We start from the raw sequence: 26,985 nt of genomic DNA, 5'->3' as shown, positions 1-26,985 counted from the left end.
GACTGCACCCCAGCTGTGAATCCACAACCCCCCCCTCCTTAAAACTAGAGATGAAATAATAGACTTCAGCACACATTCCCAACTGAAATCATTAGAACTTTCCAGAGAAGCCATTGATAAGTGATTTATTCATTGAGAGCCTGTTTTACACCATTGTGACAGGTGAGGGATTCCTCACAAGAAGGGATTGAAACCCATTGTTTTTCCAGCACAGAGAGAGTGAATCTACGGTGGCTCGTTGAGAACATTTTGATAAAAGCTGAAGAGAAGCACGTCCTCAACAAGCCACTGGATTCTATTAACACACATTCTAGCTGAATAGTTGGCATCCTTTTTTAAGTCACACCCAGTGAATGCTGCTCTGCGTTGTGTTAAAGTTTCATATCAGACAGGCAGTGGTGTGCAGTGAGCCACGTCACACTTCACTTACTAGAGGATTCTGTCATTGGTTTTATAACGAGGTCGTTGGTTAAAAAGCTCTACAGTGAAACCTAATGAAGGAGCCTTTGTCCTTCGTCTGGGTCAGAGGACTATGTGACTGTAAATACAGGCTGCATTTGTCATTTTAATACTAACAACAATACATAGTCAATTGAAATAATGAAAGCCTGTGCAGTCTAGAGCATTCTACCATCATGCAAGCATGTGCACAGCGTCCTCAGACTGCAGTGTGTTCAATGTGCAGTGAAAACGCTGCTATGCTGACACAATCCCATTGCATTGCAGTGACTGCCCCTTGTAGAGAACGCAGAGGCTGGTGTGCAGCGTACGCCCGAGGGATGTGCCTCCAGGTCGTTTTAACTCCAGCCTGGTCCTCACTGCAGTGATTAGTCCATTGGGAGGCTGCTCCTGTTGACTGTTTAGAGTTCATTTTAAATGGCACACTAGGCTGATCTGTAAGAGAGCGAGATAAAGTAATGTGCAAAAAAACAAACAAAAGGACAATAACTGAAATAACAGTGTTAATAATGCTAATGGTTAAAGCAGCTTCTCTCCGCAGGGCAATGTAAAGTCCCCCCAGTGCCCGATCCTGCCAGCCCATGCCAATGGCAGTGGAGCAGTTTTTGATGTAGGGGTGCTGTAACACCTGGATATAACGGGAGCCATACAGAGCCAGCAGCCCTGGCTCCAGCGGTCCTGGTCCACACTGGGGGAGGCGCGGCTCCTCTAGGAGATCACGCAGCAGCTCTTCTTCCTCTGGCAGCAGCAGCACCAGCAGGCGTGGCAGCAGCTCTCCTCGTCCTGCTCCTTCCTGTTGCTGTAGGCGGTGATCTGCGGATCCAGGGCAGGGCTGCTGTAAGGGGCTTTGGGATCCTTCAGCCTGTCTGCGTTCATTTCCAGGCTGTAGATGGGCATGGCAGGGGGCTGTCCTCCCTCGCCGGCGGGCTTGAAGCTGGCGTAGGGGTTGTAGCTGTAGGTTTTGCTGTGCCCGTTGGCGCCGCTGTTGCTGTACTTGCGGAGCCTGTCTGTCTCAGCCAGCGGATTGGCGATCACGGTGCTGCCGTCCCCCTCTCTGGTGAACACATTGCTCAGCCGGGCGCGAGGGATCGCCACATCGGCATAGGGGTTATCCAGAGACACCATCTCACCCCTGAGGCAGGACAGGCTTCTAGGACTGGGTCGAGGGGGAATAGGCTTCACCAGGGAAGCAGCTGTGCAAGACCTGATTGTGGACCTGGTGATGCGTCTCTCCCTGTCTCTCTCTGTCTCTCTCTCTCTCTCTGGTAGATTCTCGGAAGTAGTTGTTCAGAAGCTGTAAGGATCTAGAACACAAAGTACACAGGCAGCTCAAAACAAAGGGCTTGGTGTTTGTCTGGGAGATCCAGCGAAGTGTTTGTTTTTCCTGTGAGATCAGATTTCTTGGTACAGAATAAAGTTGAACAACAAGTTTTACAGCTTTTCACAGCAGCAGCAGCTAAACTTTTAATAATAATCCCAGTTAGTTCTTTTTGTTGGCACCTTCGGGACTCTTTGTAACACAGATTTGATTTGCTTGAAATGACTTTTTCAAAAACGGATTTGTTAGTTTCCGCCCCACGTACCTCCTCTCTGGTCTGTCTTGTGCTCTCGCCTGGTTCTCGAACAGCAGCTTTCCACCTCCTGGATCTGAACCCTGATTCTCCTCTCTCCCGGGCTCCGGTTGGTGCTCCTCTCTTGCTGAAGACAGCTTTGACGTATTTCTCTTCTCCAGAAAGATCAAGGTATGTTGTGTCCTCACAGCATTCCTGTGTACCTGTGAGCAAGGAAGGGAGGGTGGAGAGAGAGCAAGCGAGAGAGAGAGAGAGACCTGTTCCCTCCCTCAGGGGAGGAGCCCAGAAAGGGCTGATAGAGACACTGAAATCCAGCTTTAACTCGAAACTGTAGGCATTGAGCTGCAGGGAATGAATAAACAGTGGCTTTGTAACGCTTGGGTGTGAACCTGATAAGACCTCCAGACCTATAAGAGAACACTGTGGCCACTGTGCTGTCTGTCAGCAGGCGTGGCTTTTATCTTATGGCTGGTCCTGTGAGAGTCCACTCAAGGGGACAGAGCAGTGAAGATCTCTACAGGGTTCAAACTGCAGTCTGGCTGGATATTCACTGTGTGGGTTTTATTTTATTTGAGCTGATTAATGAGGATTTTGTCTTCAAAGTTGCTCTTCAAGCAAACGCAGTTCAGTGAACCAATAAAACATTGCTAGGAAAGAAAAGGAACCTGCGTTTCAAATGTATAAGAAACTTTGATCACAGATATTCGTTGTCTATTTGGGTGTAATTTTGCTTGAACTGACCCGAATCCTGACCAAAGGATCTTGCCTGGTCAAGACCAGCCCATTTTCAGAGACACTGTGGAATATTTGAAGAAGGCTGCGGCTCTGGGGCTGGCATGTGGCTGGGGCGGATCAGACTCATTCCTGCAGTCACCTGCGGTCAGACCGGCTCTCCCATTGCAGCGGCTCCAGGGCTGGGGGTAGAGCAATCAGGACAGCAGCCTCATTTACATTGAATTTGCATCCCATGCTTTCATTCACTGAACTGGGAAATAAAGCATTTACACAGGCTGCCATTGAATGTGTGTGTGTGTGTGTGTGTGTGTGTGTGTGTGTGTGTGTGTGTATGTGTGTGTGTGTGTGTGTGTGTGTGTGTGTATATGTATTTGAGTGTGTGTGTGTGTGTGTGTGTTTGAGTGTGTGTGTATGTGTATTTGAGTGTGTGTGTATATGTATTTGAGTGTGTGTGTGTGTGTATGTGTATATGTATTTGAGTGTGTGTGTATGTGTATTTGAGTATGTGAGTCTGTATATGTATTTGAGTGTGAGTGTATATGTATTTGAGTGTGTGTGTGTATGTGTATATGCATTTGAGTGTGTGTGTGTGTATGTGTATATGCATTTGAGTGTGTGTGTGTATTTCAGTGTGTGTGTATGTGTATTTGAGTGTGTGTGTATATGTATTTGAGTGTGTGTGTATGTATTTGAGTGTGTGTGTGTGTGTGTGTATATGTATTTGAGTGTGTGTGTGTGTGTATTTAAGTGTGTGTATATGTATTTGAGTGTGTATGTGTATTTGAGTGTGTGTGTATGTGTATTTGAGTGTGTGTGTATGTGTATATGCATTTGAGTGTGTGTGTATGTGTATTTGAGTGTGTGTGTATATGTATTTGAGTGTGTGTGTGTGTATTTGAGTGTGTGTGTATATGTATTTGAGTGTGTGTGTATGTGTATGGTATAGGCTGTGTGCAAATAATCTGTGAAGAGATACTATGCATTATATGCACTCGAGTCTCTGAGAATGCCCTCCTCTACAGTATTTCCTGCCTGCTCATCTCTGCACTGTGCAGGCAGGCAGGCAGGCAGCCAGCCTCTCACTTTCACCTCCCCTCCCATTGACAAAGCCTGGCTGATCCTTCACACATTAGTATTCATGAGTGTTCAGGAGTTGTTCCAGCAGCCTTATATAACAGAGCCCCGCCGTGCTGGCTAAGAGCAACCTTCATTCAACCTCTCCCTCCTCTCTCTCTCTCTCTCTCTCTCTCTCTCTCTCTCTCTCTCTCTCTCTCTCTCTCTCTCTCTCTCTCTCTCTCTCTCTCTCTCCTCTCTCTCTCTCTCTCTCTCTCTCTCTCACGGAAGGGACAGAGGTATCCTGAGCCTGTATGGACCAGGCTCTTCACTAAGTGAATGATCTTCCCTCTCTCTGTATGGACCAGGCTAATTCACTAAGTGAATGATCTTCCCTCCTGTATCCTGAGCCTGTATGGACCAGGCTAATTCACTAAGTGAATGATCTTCCCTCCTGTATCCTGAGCCTGTGTGGACCAGGATAATTCACTAAGTGAATGATCTTCCCTCCTGTATCCTGAGCCTGTATGGACCAGGATAATTCACTAAGTGAATGATCTTCCCTCCTGTATCCTGAGCCTGTGTGGACCAGGCTAATTCACTAAGTGAATGATCTTCCCTCCTGTATCCTGAGCCTGTGTGGACCAGGCTAATTCACTTAGTGAACGACAGGCACTCATTGGTTAAGCTCAGCACATGTTTTAAGCCAGGATTCCCTGCCTAGGTGGTCCCAGTTTCTTCTATATTGTAGATCTAGTTTTTGCTTTCTTTGTGTATTTTATCAATGAAAGGCTCCTGCAGCATGTAAAAGCTTTCTGAAGATCAAACGTCTGTGGGTTGGCTGGTTGACCTTTTTATTAAAGGCCCTGGAGCCCGGGGTAGTGAGGGGGGGCAGCGAGGAGGAGGGGAGCAGGGGGAGAGGGACAGTCACTGGGGTGGGGGGGCAGGCAGCGAGGGGGGGTTGTTATGTAAGGGCTGTTTGAAATGAACATCCTTATTGAAGGAGATGAGCTGACAGGTGCTTTAAAGAAGCAGTCTGGTATTCTCTGATTGACTGTGCTGGTACAGACCTGTATGCTCTGTAGAGTTTAACAGCATCTCCAGGCACTTACACTGAGATGCTGCAGCCGGGTCAGTACAGGTCCAAATGCAGTCCTGGTTCGGACCTGCCTGTAGTTATTGGAGGATTGAGGAGGCAGGCGTGCTGTCTTAGCGCTGTGCTTGGGTTTGGCAGAATCAGACTAGCTCTGTGATGGGATCCTGCCTCTCTCTCTCCCTGCCTCCCTGCCCATGGGCACAGATTCCTCTCTACTCCTCTCCTCTCCTCTCTTCTCTATACTCCTCTCCTCTCCTCTCCTCTCTGCTTGCACGGTGTTCATCTGATTACATGTTTTTTTGTGCAGGTTTCATGCTGCAGTTACTCTGTAGGATACAGCTTTAATCTCAGCAGAGACAGGTGGGGAAAGATCAGCGCTAGAGAGGAACACTAATGCAGTGCAGTGCAGTGTGCACAGGTAGCTTAGTAAACAAAAATCCTCAACTAAACTAGACTGAGTCTGTGCCTCCAGGGAGTGTGCATGTGTGTGTGCAAGCATGATAGAGAGGCGCTTGTGTGTGTGTGTGTGTGTGTGTGTGTGCGTGCGTGTGTGAGAGAGAGAGAGAGAGAGAGAGAGAGGCGCGTGTGTGTGTGCGTGTGTGAGAGAGAGAGAGAGATAGAGAGGCCTGTGTGTGTGTGTGTCCCGGCGGAGGGAGTCTGCATCAAGAGATCTCTCTCTCTCTGGATTCCTCCCAGCATTCCTCAGCCTGCTGCTCGCTCTTAACCCCTTGTTCACCAGATATTCTCTGGTCTGAAATCACAGAAAGGAACAGGATTCCTTTACCTTGCTGTTTATCCTTATTTTTTATCCAGAGAGACCGAGGTTTGTGCAGCAAAGTGTTCTAGGGACCGAGACGGGAACCCTGGACTGGGACTCTGGACTGAGACTCTGGACCTGGACCCTGGACTGAGACCCTGGACTGAGACCCTGGGCTGGGACTCTGGACTCTGGACTCTGGACTCTGGACTGGGACTCTGGACTCTGGACTGGGACTGGGACTGGGACTGGCACAGCACTGCGCTCCGGGAGCAAAGGCAGATCTGACCTCTTGCAGCTGTATCCAGTGTCTCGTATCTCAGATCTATTTTGCCTTGTTTTTTGCTTCCCTTCTTTTCTGTACCTGGAACTGACAGATATATCCTTATCTCCCCCTCATGACCTCATGCCTGACAAATGCAGCCCGTGAAACAGACAAGGCAGAGAGTTTCATCAGCTAAACGAGGCAGGGTGGATCACAGGCTGACAGACGCACACAAAGCTGTGTCAGGAGAGAATGTTGAATCTGGTGTGTGAAGAACTCCTTTCTGAAGCTCGCTCACACCCCTGTGCTAATGTTGATCTAGCAGTTAGACTGTCCTTGCAGTCTTTATCTCTAGCTGGAGCACTTTTGAAATGTTTTCATTAAATGAAGCCCACCCACACACCACACACTCACACACACACACACACACACCACACACACAGATACACACACACACCACACACATGCACACACACACACTCGCACACACACACACACACACACACACACACACACACACACACACACACACACACACACACACACACACACACACACACACACACACACACACACACACACACACACACACACACACACACAGACACACACCACACACACACACAGACACACACACACACACACACACACACACACACACACACACACACACACACACACACACACACACACACACACACACACACACACACACACACACACACACACACACACACACACACACACACACACACACACACACACACACACACACACACACACACACACACACACACACACACACACACACACACACACACACACACACACACACACACACACACACACACACACACACACACACACACACACACACACACACACACACACACACACACACACACACACACACACACACACACACACACACACACACACACACACACACACACACACTCGTGGTGTGTGTGGGTGTGTGTGTGTGACGAGTAACGTCTCAGTCTACGTAAGTGTGTGAGTGAGTATCTAAGGTCATTGAGTGTCAGATGCATTCACACACACACTCATAGATTCCAGCACACTCATTCAGTGGAACATACACACACGCACACACACACACACACACACACTCGCACACACACACACACACACACACACGCACGCACTTGCGTGACTCACACAGAGCTGCTCTCTCGCTCCCAGGCTGAAGGGATGCAGAAGATTTTTCTTTAAGGAGGCCAGTGGGAGGGAGATCATGTGGTGCGGGTCTGTGCTGAGCAGAGGTGACCCCCTGGAACAGAGAGGATGCAGAGCTGCTGATAGAAGAGAGATCAGCAAACTAAACACTAGAGAGAGACAGACAGAGAAGACAGATCAGCAAACTAAATGAGACAGAGGAGAGATAGAAGAGAGATCAGCAAACCACACTAATGAGAGAGAGACAGATACAGAGACAGAGAAGAGAGATCAGCAATCTAAATAAGAGACAGATAGAAACGAGAGATAAGAAAATGAAGCATTAAAGAAAGAGAAGAGAGAGATCCACTAACCAATCACTAGAGAGAGAGAGAGAGAGAGAGAGAGAGAGAGAGAGAGAGGGGAAGGAAATGCAAGCCACAAGCCGCTTTCAACGAGCGAGGGAGCTCAGACCCAGCTAGATATGTGAAAGGCTTCTTTCTCACGTTGTCTCAGAGGGCAGAGGCACAGTGAGAGCACGGCTCCAGGATTGAGAGTGCCCTGGAATCGTTAACCATCCACAGAGCGCTGGAGCAGAGAGAGAGAGAGAGAGAGAGAGAGAGAGAGAGAGAGCCGGGACTTGGAAGCAGGTGAGGCTCACTCAGCTCTCCTAGCTCTGCTGCTGCTGTTTGATCCAGTGATTGAATGTGTGTCTACTTGAATGTGCCATGTCTCCCTGGGACACTCATTCTGTCTTGTGTTGCTGTGTGTATTGCATTGTAGGAGAGTCAGTGTGGTGTGTTGCTGTGTGTATTGCATTGTAGGAGAGTCAGTGTGGTGTGTTGCTGTGTGTATTGTAGGAGAGTCAGTGTGGTGTGTTGCTGTGTGTATTGTAGGAGAGTCAGTGTGGTGTGTTGCTGTGTGTATTGTAGGAGAGTCAGTGTGGTGTGTTGCTGTGTGTATTGTAGGAGAGTCAGTGTGGTGTGTTGCTGTGTGTATTGTAGGAGAGTCAGTGTGGTGTGTTGCTGTGTGTATTGTAGGAGAGTCAGTGTGGTGTGTTGCTGTGTGTATTGTAGGAGAGTCAGCGTGGTGTGTTGCTGTGTGTATTGTAGGAGAGTCAGCGTGGTGTGTTGCTGTGTGTATTGTAGGAGAGTCAGTGTGGTGTGTTGCTGTGTGTATTGTAGGAGAGTCAGTGTGGTGTGTTGCTGTGTGTATTGTAGGAGAGTCAGTGTGGTGTGTTGCTGTGTGTATTGTAGGAGAGTCAGCGTGGTGTGTTGCTGTGTGTATTGTAGGAGAGTCAGTGTGGTGTGTTGCTGTGTGTATTGTAGGAGAGTCAGCGTGGTGTGTTGCTGTGTGTATTGTAGGAGAGTCAGTGTGGTGTGTTGCTGTGTGTATTGTAGGAGAGTCAGTGTGGTGTGTTGCTGTGTGTATTGTAGGAGAGTCAGTGTGGTGTGTTGCTGTGTGTATTGTAGGAGAGTCAGTGTGTTGTGTTGCTGTGTGTATTGTAGGAGAGTCAGTGTGGTGTGTTGCTGTGTGTATTGTAGGAGAGTCAGTGTGTTGTGTTGCTGTGTGTATTATAGGAGAGTCAGTGTGGTGTGTTGCTGTGTGTTGACGCTGGCTGGGAGACAGTGTTTATTAAGGATGCTGCTGCTGCTTCTCCTCTCGTCTTTGTTTCTGACTGACTGCAGAGCCGAGTCCCGATTCTCCTCCTCGCCACATTCTAGACATGTGTCAATCTCCCTCTATCACTCACCCCTCCACCTTGAGAAACACAGGGAGAGACGGCACAGTGTGCTGACTGTGAAGCCTGTCCATCACCCGAGCGTGCCAACGGAGCCTCGATCACAAGAACACAGTGCAGAGCTCAGCAAACAGGAACTCGCTGCAAAAATCATCTTATTCCTCTTAAAGTTAATGCACAGTGGAGTGTCAGTGGTACTCTGTACAGGGCGGGTCCACTCCCACTGGTGCATGGTTCAGAGAGCAGGGCCGTACCTGCACACACTGGTGCATGGTTCAGAGAGCAGGGCCGTACCTGCACACACTGGTGCATGGTTCAGAGAGCAGGGCCGTACCTGCACACACTGGTGCATGGTTCAGAGAGCAGGGCCGTACCTGCACACACTGGTGCATGGTTCAGAGAGCAGGGCCGTACCTGCACACACTGGTGCATGGTTCAGAGAGCAGGGCCGTACCTGCACACACTGGTGCATGGTTCAGAGAGCAGGGCCGTACCTGCACACACTGGTGCATGGTTCAGAGAGCAGGGCCGTACCTGCACACACTGGTGCATGGTTCAGAGAGCAGGGCCGTACCTGCACACACTGGTGCATGGTTCAGAGAGCAGGGCCGTACCTGCACACACTGGTGCATGGTTCAGAGAGCAGGGCCGTACCTGCACACACTGGTGCATGGTTCAGAGAGCAGGGCCGTACCTGCACACACTGGTGCATGGTTCAGAGAGCAGGGCCGTACCTGCACACACTGGTGCATGGTTCAGAGAGCAGGGCCGTACCTGCACACACTGGTGCATGGTTCAGAGAGCAGGGCCGTACTTGCACACACTGGTGCATGGTTCAGAGAGCAGGGCCGTACCTGCACACACTGGTGCATGGTTCAGAGAGCAGGGCCGTACTTGCACACACTGGTGCATGGTTCAGAGAGCAGGGCTGTACTTGCACACACTGGTGCAGGGCTGTAGTTTTCAGTGAGGTGAACGTGCAGTTGTTCGCGCCCCACTCCTAACTGTCTGTTTCTGCTGTGCCTCTTGCCAAGCGCTTGTGATCAGGGGGCGGATGTGTGGACAGCGTGGTTGATTGCAACTCGGTTTCGAAACTTTCCGTGTAGCTGGTTGACGTTGGTGCAGATTGAGCTTAAAGAGAGCAGCGAGACTTTGTGGACCACAGTGAGTCTGTCCACTCAGAACCGGGTCGAGACCGCAGGACTCAGCAGCCGGATCTACAGGCAAGCTGGTGCATTAACTACCAAGACTGTAGGCTGTATGTCCTGCACAAAAACTGCAATGACATGCAAGCATATGTAAGAGTTGTGTAACATGTATCACACTGTTGCACTGTGTATAAACTAGTCTTGTGTTGTGCATCTCATCCACCACAACACCTTTAGAGAAGAGCACTGTGAGAGAGTCTGGGCATCCTGTCAGCAGTGGAGAACCGAGAGGAATGTTTGGATTGGGTGGATTGTGACAGAGCTGGAAGAGCAGGAGGAACACGCAGAGTTAAAGAGGACCGTCCCACTCAGTGGGGGCTGGGGAGGGAAGCAGGGCCCTGATTGGCTGGTGCTTTTTTCGCTGGTGGTGGAAAACGTGATCCAGTCTGCTGCAACACTGCAGAGGGGACTGCAAAGAGAGAGAGAGAGAGCACAGTGTATACAGCATCAGCTCTGCGAGAGTCAGGCACACAGACAGAGAGAAGAGACTGAGACCTAAAAATAACTGCAGAGCAAAGATGGTTCGACTGAGAGAGAGATTGAAGAACTGAGAGGAACATTAACGGCACAGAAAGAGAGGCATCCATCAGAACAGCACAGGGGAGAGAGACAGACAGGAGAGAGAAAGGAGAGACCAGGACTGAGAAACACATCATATAAAACCAAGGGAGAAAGAGAAGGAGATTCATCACAGACAGGAAATCCATTCCAGGAAGATTCCAGATTTACTGCTCGTCTGTCTTTGTGATCTGGGTTTCTGTGGCACCTTTCTCAGCTCAGAGGTGCACCTGTGTGAGGTGGGGAGGGCCTCGGACTCCTCTGTCCGCCTTCGTGGGGGTCTCTCTGACCTCCACATGCACCCTCGACCCACCTCTCAAGCTCACAGCCTGGGAAACTTTGCAGAAAGGGGAAGCTTCACTTCAAGACTGCCAGTTTCCTGTCACTGCCTCTGAGCCTCAGTGATACAGCCCTGCACGCCTCCCCTGTCAGCAGGCATTTCTCTAAACGCTGCCCGGGGACTCATACACCACACTGTAGCTATCAATAGGATGTGCTTTATCAAGCCTGAGAGACCAAATCAGCGCGAATGATCCAGATTAGAGTCAAAACCCAACTGAAGCGAGTTTCAGCAGCAGCTGCTATGGTTTTTTTGACGGAGCAGCATGTGTGTGTTTAAGCCTTCAGTTGTTTGTGACGCCCCGGTGCAGTGAATCAGTGAATGTTTGGGTTCATTTGAACTGCAGGAGATGACAGAGAATCACTTTATTTATTTAGACATCCATTGTGAACAGGGGCAGAGGTGAGGTGGCCTCTGTCTCTACAGCTGCTTCTCACACAGGTCTATCACTGCACTGTCTCTACAGCTGCTTCTCACACAGGTCTGTCACTGCACTGTCTCTACAGCTGCTTCTCACACAGGTCTGTCTCACACAGGTCTGTCACTGCACTGTCTCTACAGCTGCTTCTCACACAGGTCTGTCACTGCACTGTCTCTACAGCTGCTTCTCACACAGGTCTGTCACTGCACTGTCTCTACAGCTGCTTCTCACACAGGTCTGTCACTGCACTGTCTCTACAGCTGCTCTACAGTACAGAGATAGTTCATGACAGGGGAGTCTGAACTGGAAACAGGAGACCAATCAAACACACAGCACTGCCGTGCTCACACTTAATGAGAGACACACACACACTTTATAGAGTCATCCACACACTCACTCACTAACACACAGAGGTTCATTTACATTTGCAGTGTGTGCTTACCCCTCATTCATGAATCTTAGTGTTAGGGTTAAGTATGAATTACTGTTGACTTCTATTCATGCAAAACAAAATGTGTCAGCTATTGTAAATCAGATATTTATAGGTTGATTTATTGCAGCCGATAATAATTCTCATCTTGTCTGTGTTTTTATTGCAGGAGCTTTAACAGCAGAGAACCCAGTCTGATATTCCCAGGCTATCACACCTCCACTCCACCAGGGGCAGCACCTTCCCAGAGCTGGGGTCGTAGGGAGTCCCACAAGACCTCACAGGCAGGGGAGACCTCCACACCAGGAGGAGGCAGCGTTGGGGATCTCTATGGCTCAGGGGGACAGTGAGGGGGAGGACGCTACCCAGGATTTTATAAAGCGTAAAAAACCCAAACAAGGGAACACACGTTGAATACCCTGCCGCTCTGCTTGCCTCTCCATCACCCTCTAGTGACCACACTAGAAATCTACAACAGCTCAAAGCACCGCTGTCCTGCAGCACTCAGAGAGGCTCTTCAGACTTCATTACGGTTCAAAGTATACTTTCATAATTCCTGAAAAACAGTGGGATACCACGAGACTGCCCCACCCAAGCGCCTGAGGGAGAGGCAGACTTGCTTTTAAGGGTGATTCTTATCACCCCCGAATTCACACCCTCCCACAACAGGAATATCCAGTCCCATCCCCGCTGAGGGTCTCAGCTGCGTCAAGCAGGGTCTGGCCAGTCAGGGGCTGAGCGGACAGGGGAAGCTGTGAGGGGGAGCTGGGCTTTTGCAAGAAGATAAAGAACTGTTCCAGCAAGCAACACTGTAAAATTCACTCAAGTAAGATATATATGTGTATATAAATGTATGTGTGTTTGTATGCAGTATTTAGAAGTACACTGCGCTGGAATGTTACAGTAAGTGTTTAATTAGGAGTTACAGATCATTTGCTGCTGAATCTACATCTGTAACCTTGCACTGGAATTAACAGCTAAATTACAGACTGATTTGTTCTAGACTGTATTCACTCAACTCAGTGAAGAAACCAACAAGACTTCCTTCAGGTTCCCTGGAGACAAGACTGCTGCTCTCTGGAGAGACAGGGTTACTGCGCTTTTATTATGTGCTTTAAATACTGCAGGCTTCAGACAAAGTAAAGCTTCTTACTGATTGACTGGCGGGCTCCAGGGAGCTTTGGAAAGCCTGGAGGCCACGCATACATAGAAAGCGGCAGGTTTTTTTGTTCTAGAAAGAATTCTGTATCCAAACTGTATTTGGTGCAAACATAAGGACTATAACTGGATATACTGCCCCCCTACTGGGCTAACTGGAATTACAACTGGCAGGTGTTTGCTGAGCCCAGACTAAGGAGGCAGTTTCCCTGAGATCTGTATTAACCCCTGGGCTTGGTGGAAGTACAGAGCAGCGAGTTAGTACTGGGGGGGGGGGGGCGCGCTGGTCACGGTAATGATGGATGCTGCGTCTAAACCAAGGTCCCAGTGGGACGGCTAACTTTGACGGCTCTGCGGACACACTGACCAGACAAGCGCATGTCCTGCCTGAGGCTCCAGCCTGCGTCTATCCCCATGGACACCGTGAAGATCATCCAGTCGGAGAAGTTCCCCCCCCTGCGGCGCGAGCCCCCCCGGGCCGCCTGGCCGTCCGAGTCCGAGGTGATCGTGAACCAGGGGTGCGGAGAGCTGGCACTGGACGGAGTGGGTGCGGGCGCGGGGGGGACCCCGCCAGCCCCCTCCCGGAGAGAGAGGGTCGGGTATCTCAGCCAGCGCAAGCCCAGCGGTGCGGAGCTCTGCTTCCACAACCAGTTCCACTGCAAGGCGGCAGACGACGTGATCGTGAACCAGTACGTGCTGCGCTCAGCCTCGGGCACGCCCTGCGAGCCGCTGGAGTGCCCCACCTGCGGGCACACCTACAACCTGACGGGCAAGCGGCCGCGCATCCTGTCCTGCCTGCACTCGGTGTGCGAGGAGTGCCTGCAGATCCTCTATGAGTCCTGCCCCAAGTACAAGTTCATCTCCTGCCCGACCTGCCGGCGTGAGACCGTGCTCTTCACTGACTACGGGCTGGCCGCGCTCGCCGTCAACACCAGCATCCTGAACCGGCTGCCAGCCGAGGGGGGGCTGGGGCCCTCCAACCCAGTGCAGTGGGGGGGCGACTCGGACCGCAGCTGCTACCAGACCGTACGCCAGTACTGCCAGTCTGCATGCACCTGCCAGCTCGCCAACCCGCTGTCTTCCTGCGCCATCATGTAGCCGCCCAGCCTGGGACAGTGCAGACACACACAGCAGATATATCTATATATTTAATAGCACTGTAAACAAATAGAGTTATTATATGGACAGAAGTAACAAGGGAGCGATAACTTAAAGGACTGTCCAATAAATGTATTTTGTGTAGCTCTGCATGGTTCTCGTCTTCATTGCCTCGTGTTCTTGCACTGCTGGTTTGCTTGTCGCTGCTCCAGTTGTGTTGGGCGAGAGGCCAGGGGGGTTGGGGGTTTCCATGCAGATCCAGTACCAGCAGTTCTAGGTAAGATTTCTATCTGGTTTTCTGAAAACGTGCTTCATTTCAAGCGGTGCTGTTTGCAGGTGAAAACCACATCCTGGCTACACTGCACAGTCACATGAAAGCAGGGGCTGCCAGTAACATGTTCCCTGAGTGCAGGGCCGCTCGCTGCTGCTTATTGAAATCAGTGCTGTGTCTGTTCCCTGCTAATCAGTGGCCTTCTCAGTTCCATCCTGCCTCATACACACTTAAACAAACATACACACACGCACACTTACACGCACTTACACATGCACGCACACACTCACACACACACTCACACGCACATACTCTCCAGGACTTGAAACAGAGGCCTGCAATCCAGGCCTCGCATTTCACTGAATTGTTCATGAAGTTTGTAATGAATTCTACCCACTCCCCCTCCCCCTCCCCCCAACCCAGTGCTTCTCAGGGTCACTGAAAGAGGCTTGTGGAGTTGGCCCTCAGTGTGCCCTTGATCTCATCCTCTCATCTGTTTCATGCTTCCATGCACTCACTCAAAATACAAACAAGTGGTCCAGATCTGCTGTCAAATATTGTTAATTTATTATTGCAAATCACAGCACCATACTTCAGCACACAAAGTAACAGTATCATTGCTTTAAAGAAAAAGGTAGTCTGTGGTGGCGGCTGGTTCATTTCGACAGCTGCTTGTATTAAACGGGCCGGACCCCTTCCCTGAACACGCCCAGCCCAGCCCAGCTCAGCTCAGCTCACCCCAGTCCAGTTCAGCTCACCCCAGCTCAGCTCACCCCAGCCCACCTCAGCTCAGCTCAGCTCACCCCAGTTCAGCTCACCTCAGTCCAGCTCAGGTTCAGTGTATATTTCCAGTTGGTTTCCAGAGTTTTGCTGCACATGCGTCTTCACTGCATGCTGTGTCTGAGCGCAGGTGTGTCTTAGTAAAACCTGGAAGGGCTCAAACTATTGTAACCCAATTCTAAACACAGCCACCCCCCTTTATACCAATGCAGACTGGAGCCAAGTGCCTTTTAACAAGTGCCAGTGCAGTGACACAACGGGGCCCGGGAGGGACCCCCGTCAGGCAGGGCTGGGAGCTGGGCTCCAGGGGGCTCAGTTTGGGGACTTGGGGAGCCGGTAGACGCCCCCCGAGGAGATGAGCTGCTGGTCTCGAACCTTTGTCTGGAGGAAGGCCTGCAGCTCCTGGATGTCCATCTCCGTGACGACGGGGCCCATGGTGACAAACATCTTGAGCATGTTGTGAATCCGCTCCAGACTCATCGAGTCCAGGTTCGTCAGCATGGCCTGGATGTAAGCCCAGAACATCTGCAACAACACAACATACAGTGCAGCGCAGGGCAGGGGAGTACAGGGCAGGACAGGGCAATACAGGGCAGGGCAGGTGAATACAGTGCAGGGGAGTACAGGGCAGGGCAGGGAAGTAAAGTGCAGTGCAGTGCAGGGCAGAGGAGTACAGAGCATGGCAGGGGAGGGCAGTACAGTGCTGTGTAAAGCTGTGTAAAGCTCTGCTCTACCTGCAGTTTCTCCTCCTTCTGCTCGGACTGCGTGGCCATGTTAGACTCGCCCTCCTCGTCGCTCTCCAGCAGCACCACGTTCTTCTCGGGACGCTCGCACTGCGCCTTCTCCACGACCACGAAGGTGCCCGCCGGCTCCTCCCTCAGCACGCCCTGCTGCTGCCACAGAGTCATCCTCCTGCGCAGCACTGAGGCGGGCATCTCCAGAGCTTCACCCAGCTCCTCCAGGGTCCAGGAGCCTAGGACACAGCAGAGAGAGGTGAGACCATACACTACACACACACACACACACACACACACACACACACACACACACACACACCATACCACACACATACCACACACACACACACAGACACACACACACACACACACAACACCATACTACACACTATACACACACACACACAGACACACACACACTCCCAATAGCAATAACCCCAGCAAGCCAGCTGCACTCACTCCTGTCCTGGAAGTGCATGATGATGGCTGCGTGGACGGGAGAGACAGACAGGTTGGACAGCGTGCGGTCTCCCAGCTCCAGGTCCAGAGTGACTGAGCCCAGGTGGGGCTTCCAGCTCAGAGTGCGCATAGCCTGGGTAGACAATGACACAGAGAGGGCTCCGTCAGAACCACCGGCACCGCCACTGCCATACACAGAGGACACTGTGCAAAGCAGCTGCTGAAACACATGCTTGACTGGTGTGTGAAGAAAATGAAACTGTCGATGGTTCTAGTAACAAACAACACTGCAGGCAATGCGAGTCCTTCAAGCAAGCCTGGGTTGATTCCTTCTCCTACTCACAGCTTTATTGTACTCTGTGTATTTTTGTGTACAGATCTCAGTCCCTTAGTGTCTCCACAGACCCATGTGCTGAAATACTCCTTACCTTGAGCTTCTCATATCTCTTGGTGAAGCTCTCCATCACCTCCTTGATGGGGGCTGGCAGCTCCAGCTTCTCCTCCTTGAGGGGGGGCCAGAACTCGCTGGACATGATCAGGGCGCTCAGGGGGAGGGGCGAGCGCTGCTCCTCCGGCAGCTTCATCTCCTCATCTGCCACGTTGCTGTTGATGCGCCGCGAGTCTGCCACGTCCTGGAGAGGGAAGAGAAAGAGATTTAAACCAGACCCCTAAAGGAAGGGCTGATGAACCCTCGCTGAGCCCCTCTACCTTCAGCATGACCCCCTGCTGAGCCTCTACCTTCAGCATGACCCCCTGCTGAGCCTCTACCTTCAGCATGACCCCCTGCTGAGCCTCTACCTTCAGCATGACCCCCTGCTGAGCCTCTACCTTCAGCATGACCCCCTGCTGAGCCCCTCTACCTTCAGCATGACCCCCTCGCTGAGCCTCTACCTTCAGCATGACCCCCTGCTGAGCCTCTACCTTCAGCATGACCCTCTGCTGAGCCTCTACCTTCACCATGACCCCCTGCTGAGCCTCTCTACCTTCAGCATGACCCCCCCGCTGAGCCTCTACCTTCAGCATGACCCCCTGCTGAGCCTCTACCTTCAGCATGACCCCCCCGCTGAGCCTCTACCTTCAGCATGACCCCCTGCTGAGCCTCTACCTTCAGCATGACCCCCTGCTGAGCCTCTACCTTCAGCATGACCCCCTGCTGAGCCTCTACCTTCAGCATGACCCCCCCGCAGAGCCCCCCTACCTTCAGCATGACCTCGCAAAAGTGCAGGTGGGACTCCCCGAAGCGCAGCTTCAACAGCTCAACATTGCGAATCTCCCTGTCAGTGCAAAGACAGAAACACAGCAGGGTTACTGACTGCACCACCAACACACGCATGTTTGCATTGCTACATTTGTGGGGACTTCTCACTGACTCTCACTATATTTTTATTTACTATTTCTAACTCCACTCAGACAAAACTCCACACAGAATGAAAGTCGACAACAAACTAAATATGTTGGCACTTTTATGTGTATGTATATATATATATGCTGTCTGCACATGGACAGCAATATCTGCCCGCACACGCACACGCACACACGCACACACACACACACACACACACACAAGCTGCACTACTGCAGTACTGGAACTCAGAACTGTGTTTCTCAGTGTTCTCAGCTCACTCACTGCAAGTCACTGTGCAGTTTCACACTTTTTAAACGCACACAGCAGCACACCCACTGCAGCGGCTGCTTGAGCTGTGTGTGTGCTGACCTGGTCGTGTTGTAGTTGAGCTGGTGTATGAGTCGGTCAGCCAGCACGCTCCGGTACTCGCTGATGAAAAGTTCTTTACTGCCGTAGATACTGACCAGCAGGCTGATGATGTCAGACGAGCGACGCTTCGAGCCACACTTGTCTGGGGAGGAATACAAAATAATGAAAGAAAAACACTGCTGTGATGTGTACAAAGTGCACAGGAACCTCGGAGCTGTTCCAGACCTGCCTCTGCGTCGATGGGGTCAGGGAGCCAATCCTCAGGGTCCGCGGTCTCCTCGTCACTGTCCTGCCCATGCTCCAGGGTCACGGGGTCAGCCTTCGACAGCTCATTGGCCAGCTCGCTGGAGCCCTCTGTGTCCCCTGTGAGGCCGGCCACTATCTGCCGCACCGTGTCCTCCCGCGTCCTGGCACACCGGGAGCAAACAGGACCGTTACGCTGGAGCTCAGTGCCCTTCCTACACAGCAGCTCTGTGTAACTCGGTGCTCTATACATGAACTCCCAGTCAGCAAGCCTCGCTGAGCAAAGGCTTCCCATCTCTGGAAATCACAGTGACCTGCCCAGCTCTTTCTCCTTGTCCAGCCACTTTCCTGTTCGCTTGTGGTGTTGGACTGTGCTGTATGTGTGTGTACTGTGCTGTATGTGTGTATGTTGTGCTGTATGTGTGTCTGTTGTGCTGCATGTGTGTATGTTGTGCTGCATGTGTGTGTTGTGCTGCATGTGTGTGTGCTGTGCTGCATGTGTGTGTACTGTGCTGCATGTGTGTGTACTGTGCTGCATGTGTGTGTACTGTGCTGTATGTGTGTATGTTGTGCTGTATGTGTGTCTGCTGTGCTGCATGTGTGTGTACTGTGCTGCATGTGTGTGTGTGTGCTGCATGTGTGTGTACTGTGCTGTATGTGTGTGTGTGTGTGTATGTGTATGTGTGTGTGCTGTGCTGTATGTGTGTGTGCTGTGCTGTATGTGTGTCTGCTGTGCTGCATGTGTGTGTACTGTGCTGTATGTGTGTCTGCTGTGCTGTATGTGTGTGTGCTGTGCTGCATGTGTGTGTACTGTGCTGTATGTGTGTCTGTGTGCTGTGCTGTATGTGTGTCTGCTGTGCTTCATGTGTGTGTACTGTGCTGTATGTGTGTCTGCTGTGCTGTATGTGTGTGTGTGTGTGCTGTGCTGTGCTGTATGTGTGTCTGCTGTGCTTCATGTGTGTGTACTGTGCTGTATGTGTGTCTGCTGTGCTGTACCTCAGGTACTTGCGGATCGGCTCACAGGCCACTTGCAGGATGACCATGGAGGGGTCCAGCTCCCGCAGAGCCATGATGGCCGAGATGTACAGAGTGATGATGTCAGAGGTGTGCACTCCTGAAACGAAACGCAAAGAAAGATCCGGAGCTCACTGAACCAGAAGAACTACAGGGCTTTACTCATGCCTGCTCCTCATCCCCCTGATAACTGAAGCACAGGGCTTTACTCATGCCTGCTCCTCATCCCCCCTGATAACTGAAGCACAGGGCTTTACTCATGCCTGCTTCTCATCCCCCCTGATAACTGAAGCACAGGGCTTTACTCATGCCTGCTTCTCATCCCCCTGATAACTGAAGCACAGGGCTTTACTCATGCCTGCTTCTCATCCCCCTGATAACTGAAGCACAGGGCTTTACTCATGCCTGCTCCTCATCCCCCTGATAACTGAAGCACAGGGCTTTACTCATGCCTGCTTCTCATCCCCCCTGATAACTGCTGACAGGAGAGGAACGAGTGAACGCAATGCCACCAGTCACCTGGGTGGAGGAGGCGTGTCTCCATGGCAGATTTCAGTGATGTCAGCAGCTGCTGTCTCTGACCGGTCCGCTCCAGGCAGTACTTCAGATCCTCAATAGCAGGTTTGGAATCAGGAAAATCTACAAGGGGAGGATGGGGGAATCAAACATGTGTCTATGTATGAAGCACTGGCGTGTGAGCGAAGGTGTGCGTCACTGGAGACAGCCCTCACCACGGATGATGCTGAAGAGCTCCTCGATGCGCATGCTCACGTAGATGAGGCAGAAGAAGCTGTGCATGTGGCAGCGCCAGCGCTTCAGGGTGGCCTCGCCCTCGAGGGACGGCGTCGGGCTCAGGAACACCTTGCTCAGCCAGCCGTTCACCTTCTCCAGCCACTGGGAGAGAGAGAGAGAGAGAGAGAGAGAGAGAGAGAGAGAGAGAGGAGAGATACAGCAACGCTGCCTGCTGCTACCTGGGCTTCAGGGCGTCAGTGTTACCTCCTGGAAGTCGCTGAGGAAGGAGCGCTCGTACTCCCCGCGGCAGCGCGCCTCCATGCGCTGCTCAATCAGGCTGTGCAGGATGGTGGTGACAGCGTCGGAGCTCACCCTCTCCAGGAGATGCAAGCTGGTGCTGCGACAACAGAGAGGCATCTGTATGAGAACACAGAAGAGCTTCACACAGACACTGTACCTTCATAGCAGTGCTTCACGCAGTCACTGTACCTTCAAAGCACTGCTTCACACAGTCACTGTACCTTCATAGCACTGCTTCACAGACGCTGTACCTTCATAGCACTGCTTCACACAGACACTGTACCTTCATGGCAGTGCTTCACACAGACACTGTACCTTCATAGCACTGCTTCACACAGTCACTGTACCTTCATAGCACTGCTTCACACAGTCACTGTACCTTCATAGCACTGCTCACACAGTCACTCACACTGCTTCACACAGACACTGTACCTTCATAGCACTGCTTCACACAGTCACTGTACCTTCATAGCACTGCTTCACACAGACACTGTACCTTCATAGCACTGCTTCACACAGTCACTGTACCTTCATAGCACTGCTTCACACAGTCACTGTACCTTCATAGCACTGCTTCACACAGTCACTGTACCTTCATAGCACTGCTTCACACAGTCCCTGTACCTTCATAGCAGTGCTTCACACAGTCACTGTACCTTCATAGCACTGCTTCACACAGACACTGTACCTTCATAGCACTGCTTCACAGACACTGTACCTTCATAGCACTGCTTCACACAGACACTGTACCTTCATAGCAGTGCTTCACACAGTCACTGTACCTTCATAGCACTGCTTCACACAGTCACTGTACCTTCATAGCACTGCTTCACACAGTCACTGTACCTTCATAGCACTGCTTCACACAGTCACTGTACCTTCATAGCACTGCTTCACACAGTCACTGTACCTTCATAGCACTGCCTCACAGACACTGTACCTTCATAGCACTGCTTCACACAGTCACTGTACCTTCATAGCACTGCTTCACACAGACACTGTACCTTCATAGCACTGCTTCACACAGACACTGTACCTTCATAGCACTGCTTCACACAGTCACTGTACCTTCATAGCACTGCTTCACACAGTCCCTGTACCTTCATAGCAGTGCTTCACACAGTCACTGTACCTTCATAGCACTGCTTCACACAGACACTGTACCTTCATAGCACTGCTTCACACAGACACTGTACCTTCATAGCACTGCTTCACACAGTCCCTGTACCTTCATAGCACTGCTTCACACAGACACTGTACCTTCATAGCACTGCTTCACACAGTCACTGTACCTTCATAGCACTGCTTCACACAGTCACTGTACCTTCATAGCACTGCTTCACACAGTCACTGTACCTTCATAGCACTGCTTCACACAGTCCCTGTACCTTCATAGCACTGCTTCACACAGTCACTGTACCTTCATAGCACTGCTTCACACAGTCACTGTGATTCACTTACAGTATCTGCCTGAGATGCTCCAGTTGCTCCATGGCCTCCAGACACCAGCACTGCCCCCTGTCGACCCTGCAGCCTGGACACAGCCCTGCCGAGCCCCCCTGCTCCTCCTCCTCCTCCTCCTCCTCCTCGCTGAGCTCTTCAGTGGCGATGCTGCTGCTGCCCAGCGTCTCCTCCATGAGGCTGTCCTGCTCTCTGCCCCCCCGGCCCCTCTCCCTCTCCCGCCGCAGCCTCATGTGCACGCGGAACGTGCGCGCGTAGAACTCCTGCAAGCTGTCTCCTAGCGCGGGCCCCGGGGAGAACAGCAGGATGGCCCTGAAGAGGGTGAACACCTTCTCCCTGAGCGCCTCGGCTCCCAGCCCCGGCAGGGCTCCCGCCTCCTCCCAGCCCCCCAGCAGGGCCAGGCCGCGCAGGTAAGGCTCCAGCCGGCCGCTCAGGGTCCGGAAGGCAGCAAGCAGGAGCCCCGCCCGCTGCCTCTCGTTCAGCCCATTCTCTGGCTGCTCCAGACCGCTCCAGAACTCGGGGACCACATTGCGCTGCAGGTCTGTCTGCAGCACCTCCAGATACCACTCCTCCACGCAGCCCTCCAGCCCCCAGGCACACAGCACCTCCACAGCCTGGCGCAGGGCCTCAGGAGAGGAGGGGGTCACCGAGGCACTGGAGTCTGAGCCAGGGCTCGCCTGGAGAGAGAGAGAGAGAGAGGTGCAGAGGGAATGCAGTCAGTGTACAATCCAGGGGTAGAAACAAGAGTTCCACTGCATAGCAGTCTGATCCATTCCTGGTTTTAATGCAAGCTTGATTAGCCACAGTAAATAAATAAAATAAATAAATTGAAGTTTTCGTTTTAAACGCTGTAAGGCGAAGCGATGCCAGCAGTTGTAATATTATTGCTCTGTCAGCGGTGTTTGATGTCTTTAGCAGCGCACTGCAGTGGCCGCGCTGTGCAGTACACGGTGGGCAGTACGCGCTTCCCCGGCGGTTCTGTACTCACCAGTCCGAGGGCTGAGGCGGGAACCAGACCGGCGCTCAGTGTGCTCCAAGCGGCGGACAGCTCAGCGCCGCTCGCCTGCTGCAGAAGCGAGGCCATGAGGCTGCGAGGACTTAAAATCGTGGGGAACAGAGCTGTACTGAAGTGTGTGTGTGTGGATATAAAATCCTTGTCGCTATAATAAACTAAATATCACAATTGTAAACGGCAACATAGCAACGATCGATTTAATATAAAAAACACCACCGCAATATTGTTTTTATTTGTTTACTTGCACGAATATAATTAAAAAGCCCGTATAAATCGAATCAGATTGTATGTATTTGATATTACAAGTAGGTCATCTGATAATATTGCAGAAAGTAACAAGGCGCGGCTTTCCTGAGCCTCCAGCGCGTTATGATGACGCACCCGAACAGCACACACGGAGTGTGGCGGAAGTGGTGACGGTTTAGGCTGCGAAGCGGTTACCTTGGGAACAGGAAGAGGCGCGGGAGGGTAGCAGTAATAATTACCCAGAGCGGTGGGGCAGCAAGCGGGAGGCCGGGCAAAGACAGCGTGGGAGAGAGGAATACAATCACCGCGACTGGGCAGCACACTGCGCCGTGTTTGCACTGAGGACTGCACGGAGGCAGCTGGCGCAGCGCATACACCAGACTCGAGGAAACGGGACCGGTGGGGTGAAGAAAGTGCCGGCATTCTCGGGGCTTCAGAAACCGGTGGAGACGAAGCGTGTATCTCTACAGCCGCAGCAGCGCCACGCAGACAGAATGACACAGCAGGGAGCGGCGCTGCAAACTTACAACAACGAGCTGGTCAAATGTAGGTAACGGGAATGCGGGAGGAAGAAGCGCATCCATTCAATCTGCCGCCGCGCAACGGAATAGACTAGCCCGTTAATACTCGTGATGTTGTCAGCTTTGAGCCGCTAAGAAATCTTAGTACAGCACTTGCTCAAATATCGCAGTGTAACTGGCATGCAATCAGATTTCTGTATCCAGGTTTGTGCGCATTGTCTTGAGGATAGCAAATAAAAGTTCGGCAGATCAAATGATAGCAATAAAAACATTCAAGAGTACTATAAACAAATGCAATAAACCTGAAGTGCGGGCCCTCCCTGTGATTCACGCCCAGCGCGCTGATTAGAGATAACAATGACTCGTCCTGTCTGTTCTCTTTCAGCAGTGAGATTGAAGGAGCCCTGCCCTACAGGAGGCACTGCGCTACCTGTATCTTGGGTGAACTGCAGTAACACAGTGACCCAGCCTAGACAATGCGGTTGTTTACTCGGGACAAGCTGAACAGCATAACGCAAAAGGGTTTGGTTTGTGTGGATGTTTCCAGCGGCCTGGGTTTCTGTCGCTCGGTTCTCTTGTGTTCAATGACAGTAGTTGTGTGGATCTGTTTGCTCATTACAGGTTCTTGTGGTCCTGGGTTATTCTCCCGGTAATCTCAGCCCCTGGTCCTGTTCCCGAGTGTCTCTCTCAGTGCTGACGGCCCCTGTGGTGTTTCCTCAGGCATCGAGGAGCTGTGCTCCAAGCGCGAGGAGCTGAACCGGCAGATCCTGCAGGAGGAGGAGGAGAAGACGAAGCTGCAGAACGACATCCGCATCCTGACAGAGAAGCTGAGCCGCGTCAACGAGAGCCTGGCACGCAAGCTGGCATCACGCAATGACTTCGACCGCACCATCGCTGAGACAGAGGCAGCCTACATGAAGGTGAGCCAGGGGGGTAACAAGGTGTGTGTGTGTGTGTGTGAGTGTGTGAGTGAGTGTGTGTGTGTGTGAGTGAGTGAGTGAGTGAGTGAGTGAGTGTGAGGGACTGCTGGTGTACAGGCAGGATGGTGATCTTACTAAGGCAGTTTATCATGCTGCACTAGGAAAGGTAATTTGCTTTAAAACAAGGATCAGCTCTTGTTTATGGAATGCAGGGAAGATGAACTCCCAGCCTTTTATTAAAAACAACAGCTTAACCATTGGAGAGGAGCTGCTGCTGCTGCTGCTGCGGGGTGTGCAGTGCTGCTCAGAGACACACTGATCACACAGGCCAGGCACAGGGATATTGCAGCTTGGGCTGATATGAACAGCACACACTAATCTAGTATACTATCAGCGTGTGCCCATTGAGGAGGACACTAATCAAGACAGGGAGCACAAGAACCCCTACATTGCACTGCTTTGATTTTCTGCACTCAGAGTATATCACCCCTTGGAAGTAGAGTCATGTGTTGAAAACAGTGCAAACTCCAGAGACACATTCTCCTACACATTTCAATATATAGCAGCAGCAGGAGAGCCCAGGTCAGGATCCTGGTCTTTGTGACAGAGCTGCAGTATGTGCAGCTTGGTTCAGACGTGGCTCTCCACTTATATGCTGTGTGGAACGTACTGGACCCCCAAAGAGTGAACGGGACAGCCCACAGTCTGGGACAGTCCCCATGAGAAATTAATGTGGTCATTTGAAGTGCTTGTGCTGTAGTGGCTGCTTCTGGCTGGACAGGGCATGTGAGACGCACCCTTTCACGTGTTGAATCTTTATTTGCAACCCATCACATTGCATCGCCTCCCCAGTCCATATCACTGCCTCTAACCACTGGTCAAACTAACAACAACAAAATAAGGAATGCAATTCAACACCAGCGCTACTGCGCTCCCACACTGAGGAATTCAACACCAGCGCTACTGCGCTCCCACACTGAGGAATTCAACACCAGCGCTACTGCGCTCCCACACTGAGGAATTCAACACCAGCGCTACTGCGCTCCCACACTGAGGAATTCAACACCAGCGCTACTGCGCTGCCACACTGAGGAATTCAACACCAGCGCTACTGCGCTCCCACACTGAGGAATTCAACACCAGCGCTCCCACACTGAGGAATTCAACACCAGCGCTACTGCGCTCCCTCACTGAGAAATTCAACACCAGCGCTACTGCGCTCCCTCACTGAGGAATTCAACACCAGCGCTACTGCGCTCCCTCACTGAGGAATTCAACACCAGCGCTACTGCGCTCCCACACTGAGGAATTCAACACCAGCGCTACTGCGCTCCCACACTGAGGAATTCAACACCAGCGCTACTGCGCTCCCTCACTGAGGAATTCAACACCAGCGCTACTGCGCTCCCACACTGAGGAATTCAACACCAGCGCTACTGCGCTCCCACACTGAGGAATTCAACACCAGCGCTACTGCGCTCCCACACTGAGGAATTCAACACCAGCGCTACTGCGCTCCCACACTGAGGAATTCAACACCAGCGCTACTGCGCTGCCACACTGAGGAATTCAACACCAGCGCTGCGCTCCCAGAGGAATTCAACACCAGCGCTACTGCGCTCCCACACTGAGGAATTCAACACCAGCGCTACTGCGCTACTGCGCAACACCAGCGCTACTGCGCTGCCACACTGAGGAATTCAACACCAGCGCTACTGCGCTGCCACACTGAGGAATTCAACACCAGCGCTACTGCGCTCCCACACTGAGGAATTCAACACCAGCGCTACTGCGCTCCCACACTGAGGAATTCAACACCAGCGCTACTGCGCTCCCACACTGAGGAATTCAACACCAGCGCTACTGCGCTGCCACACTGAGGAATTCAACACCAGCGCTACTGCGCTCCCACACTGAGGAATTCAACACCAGCGCTACTGCGCTCCCACACTGAGGAATTCAACACCAGCGCTACTGCGCTCCCACACTGAGGAATTCAACACCAGGGATATTATGGAAGCTGAATGTTTTTCCACTTTAAAAACTAGCCTGCAGACTGATTTGTTTTGTTATCAGTTGGTTTTGCTTGCACTGATGTTAATGTTTTACTCCTGTTATATCGTTTGTGTGAAAGTAGACGCTATGTACACTGACATTGCATTGTGTTTGCGTTCAGATCCTGGAGAGCTCTCAGACGCTGCTGAATGTGCTGAAGAGGGAGGCAGGGAGTCTGAGCAAAGGCACCTTGAGCCACAGCGCCCACAAGGACTCCTGAGAGACCCAGAGCCCCCCCCCACACAGACTGCTGACCAGCCCAGCCCCACCCCCCCACACACTGCTGACCAGCCCAGCTCACCCCCCCCCCCCCCCCCCCCCCCCCCCCCCACACACACACACACACACACACACACACACACACACTGCTGACCAGCCCAGCACAGGGACTGGGCTCCTGCCCCAGCACTGAGACACCCAGGAAAACAGCAGCACTGCACAAAATGAGGGA

General features: G+C 51.8%; 4 protein-coding genes across 11 annotated transcripts; 2 read left to right on the top strand and 2 right to left on the bottom strand.

The window, feature by feature from the left end:
* Positions 1-111: 111 nt before the first annotated feature.
* si:ch211-202f5.3 lies at positions 112-2,273 on the bottom strand. Its single transcript, XM_041243779.1, has 2 exons — positions 2,043-2,273; positions 112-1,763 (listed from the first exon to the last, which is right to left on the bottom strand). The coding sequence occupies exon 2, from the start codon at positions 1,582-1,584 to the stop codon at positions 1,168-1,170; it is 417 nt and encodes a 138-aa protein (XP_041099713.1). The 5' UTR covers positions 1,585-1,763; positions 2,043-2,273; the 3' UTR covers positions 112-1,167.
* Positions 2,274-7,511: 5,238 nt separating this feature from the next.
* rnf208 (ring finger protein 208) lies at positions 7,512-14,210 on the top strand. Of its 8 annotated transcripts, XM_041243773.1 has the most exons (3): positions 11,425-11,440; positions 11,496-11,615; positions 11,980-14,210. In XM_041243773.1, the coding sequence occupies exon 3, from the start codon at positions 13,347-13,349 to the stop codon at positions 14,064-14,066; it is 720 nt and encodes a 239-aa protein (XP_041099707.1). In that variant the 5' UTR covers positions 11,425-11,440; positions 11,496-11,615; positions 11,980-13,346; the 3' UTR covers positions 14,067-14,210. The 8 variants fall into 8 exon arrangements, with proteins under 8 accessions (XP_041099706.1, XP_041099709.1, XP_041099705.1 ...); XM_041243772.1 differs by lacking the exons at positions 11,425-11,440; positions 11,496-11,615 and adding an exon at positions 7,512-7,762; XM_041243775.1 differs by lacking the exons at positions 11,425-11,440; positions 11,496-11,615 and adding an exon at positions 10,253-10,858.
* A 672-nt stretch (positions 14,211-14,882) lies between these two features.
* anapc2 (anaphase promoting complex subunit 2) lies at positions 14,883-23,148 on the bottom strand. The gene is made up of 13 exons (XM_041243766.1): positions 22,766-23,148; positions 21,778-22,454; positions 20,281-20,413; positions 20,016-20,178; positions 19,804-19,923; positions 19,267-19,384; positions 18,253-18,434; positions 18,028-18,169; positions 17,512-17,587; positions 16,742-16,945; positions 16,314-16,446; positions 15,852-16,090; positions 14,883-15,642 (listed from the first exon to the last, which is right to left on the bottom strand). The coding sequence occupies exons 1-13, from the start codon at positions 22,859-22,861 to the stop codon at positions 15,430-15,432; spliced, it is 2,496 nt and encodes an 831-aa protein (XP_041099700.1). The 5' UTR covers positions 22,862-23,148; the 3' UTR covers positions 14,883-15,429.
* Positions 23,149-23,261: 113 nt separating this feature from the next.
* On the top strand, positions 23,262-26,840 carry ssna1 (Sjogren syndrome nuclear autoantigen 1). Its single transcript, XM_041243776.1, has 3 exons — positions 23,262-23,584; positions 24,280-24,479; positions 26,656-26,840. The coding sequence occupies exons 1-3, from the start codon at positions 23,533-23,535 to the stop codon at positions 26,752-26,754; spliced, it is 351 nt and encodes a 116-aa protein (XP_041099710.1). The 5' UTR covers positions 23,262-23,532; the 3' UTR covers positions 26,755-26,840.
* Positions 26,841-26,985: the final 145 nt, after the last annotated feature.

Source organism: Polyodon spathula, unplaced genomic scaffold (genome assembly GCF_017654505.1).
Source record: "Polyodon spathula isolate WHYD16114869_AA unplaced genomic scaffold, ASM1765450v1 scaffolds_2632, whole genome shotgun sequence".
Taxonomy (NCBI): Eukaryota; Metazoa; Chordata; class Actinopteri; order Acipenseriformes; family Polyodontidae; genus Polyodon; species Polyodon spathula.
Note: the sequence above shows the minus strand (reverse complement) of the source record. Positions and strands in the feature narration are given on the sequence as shown.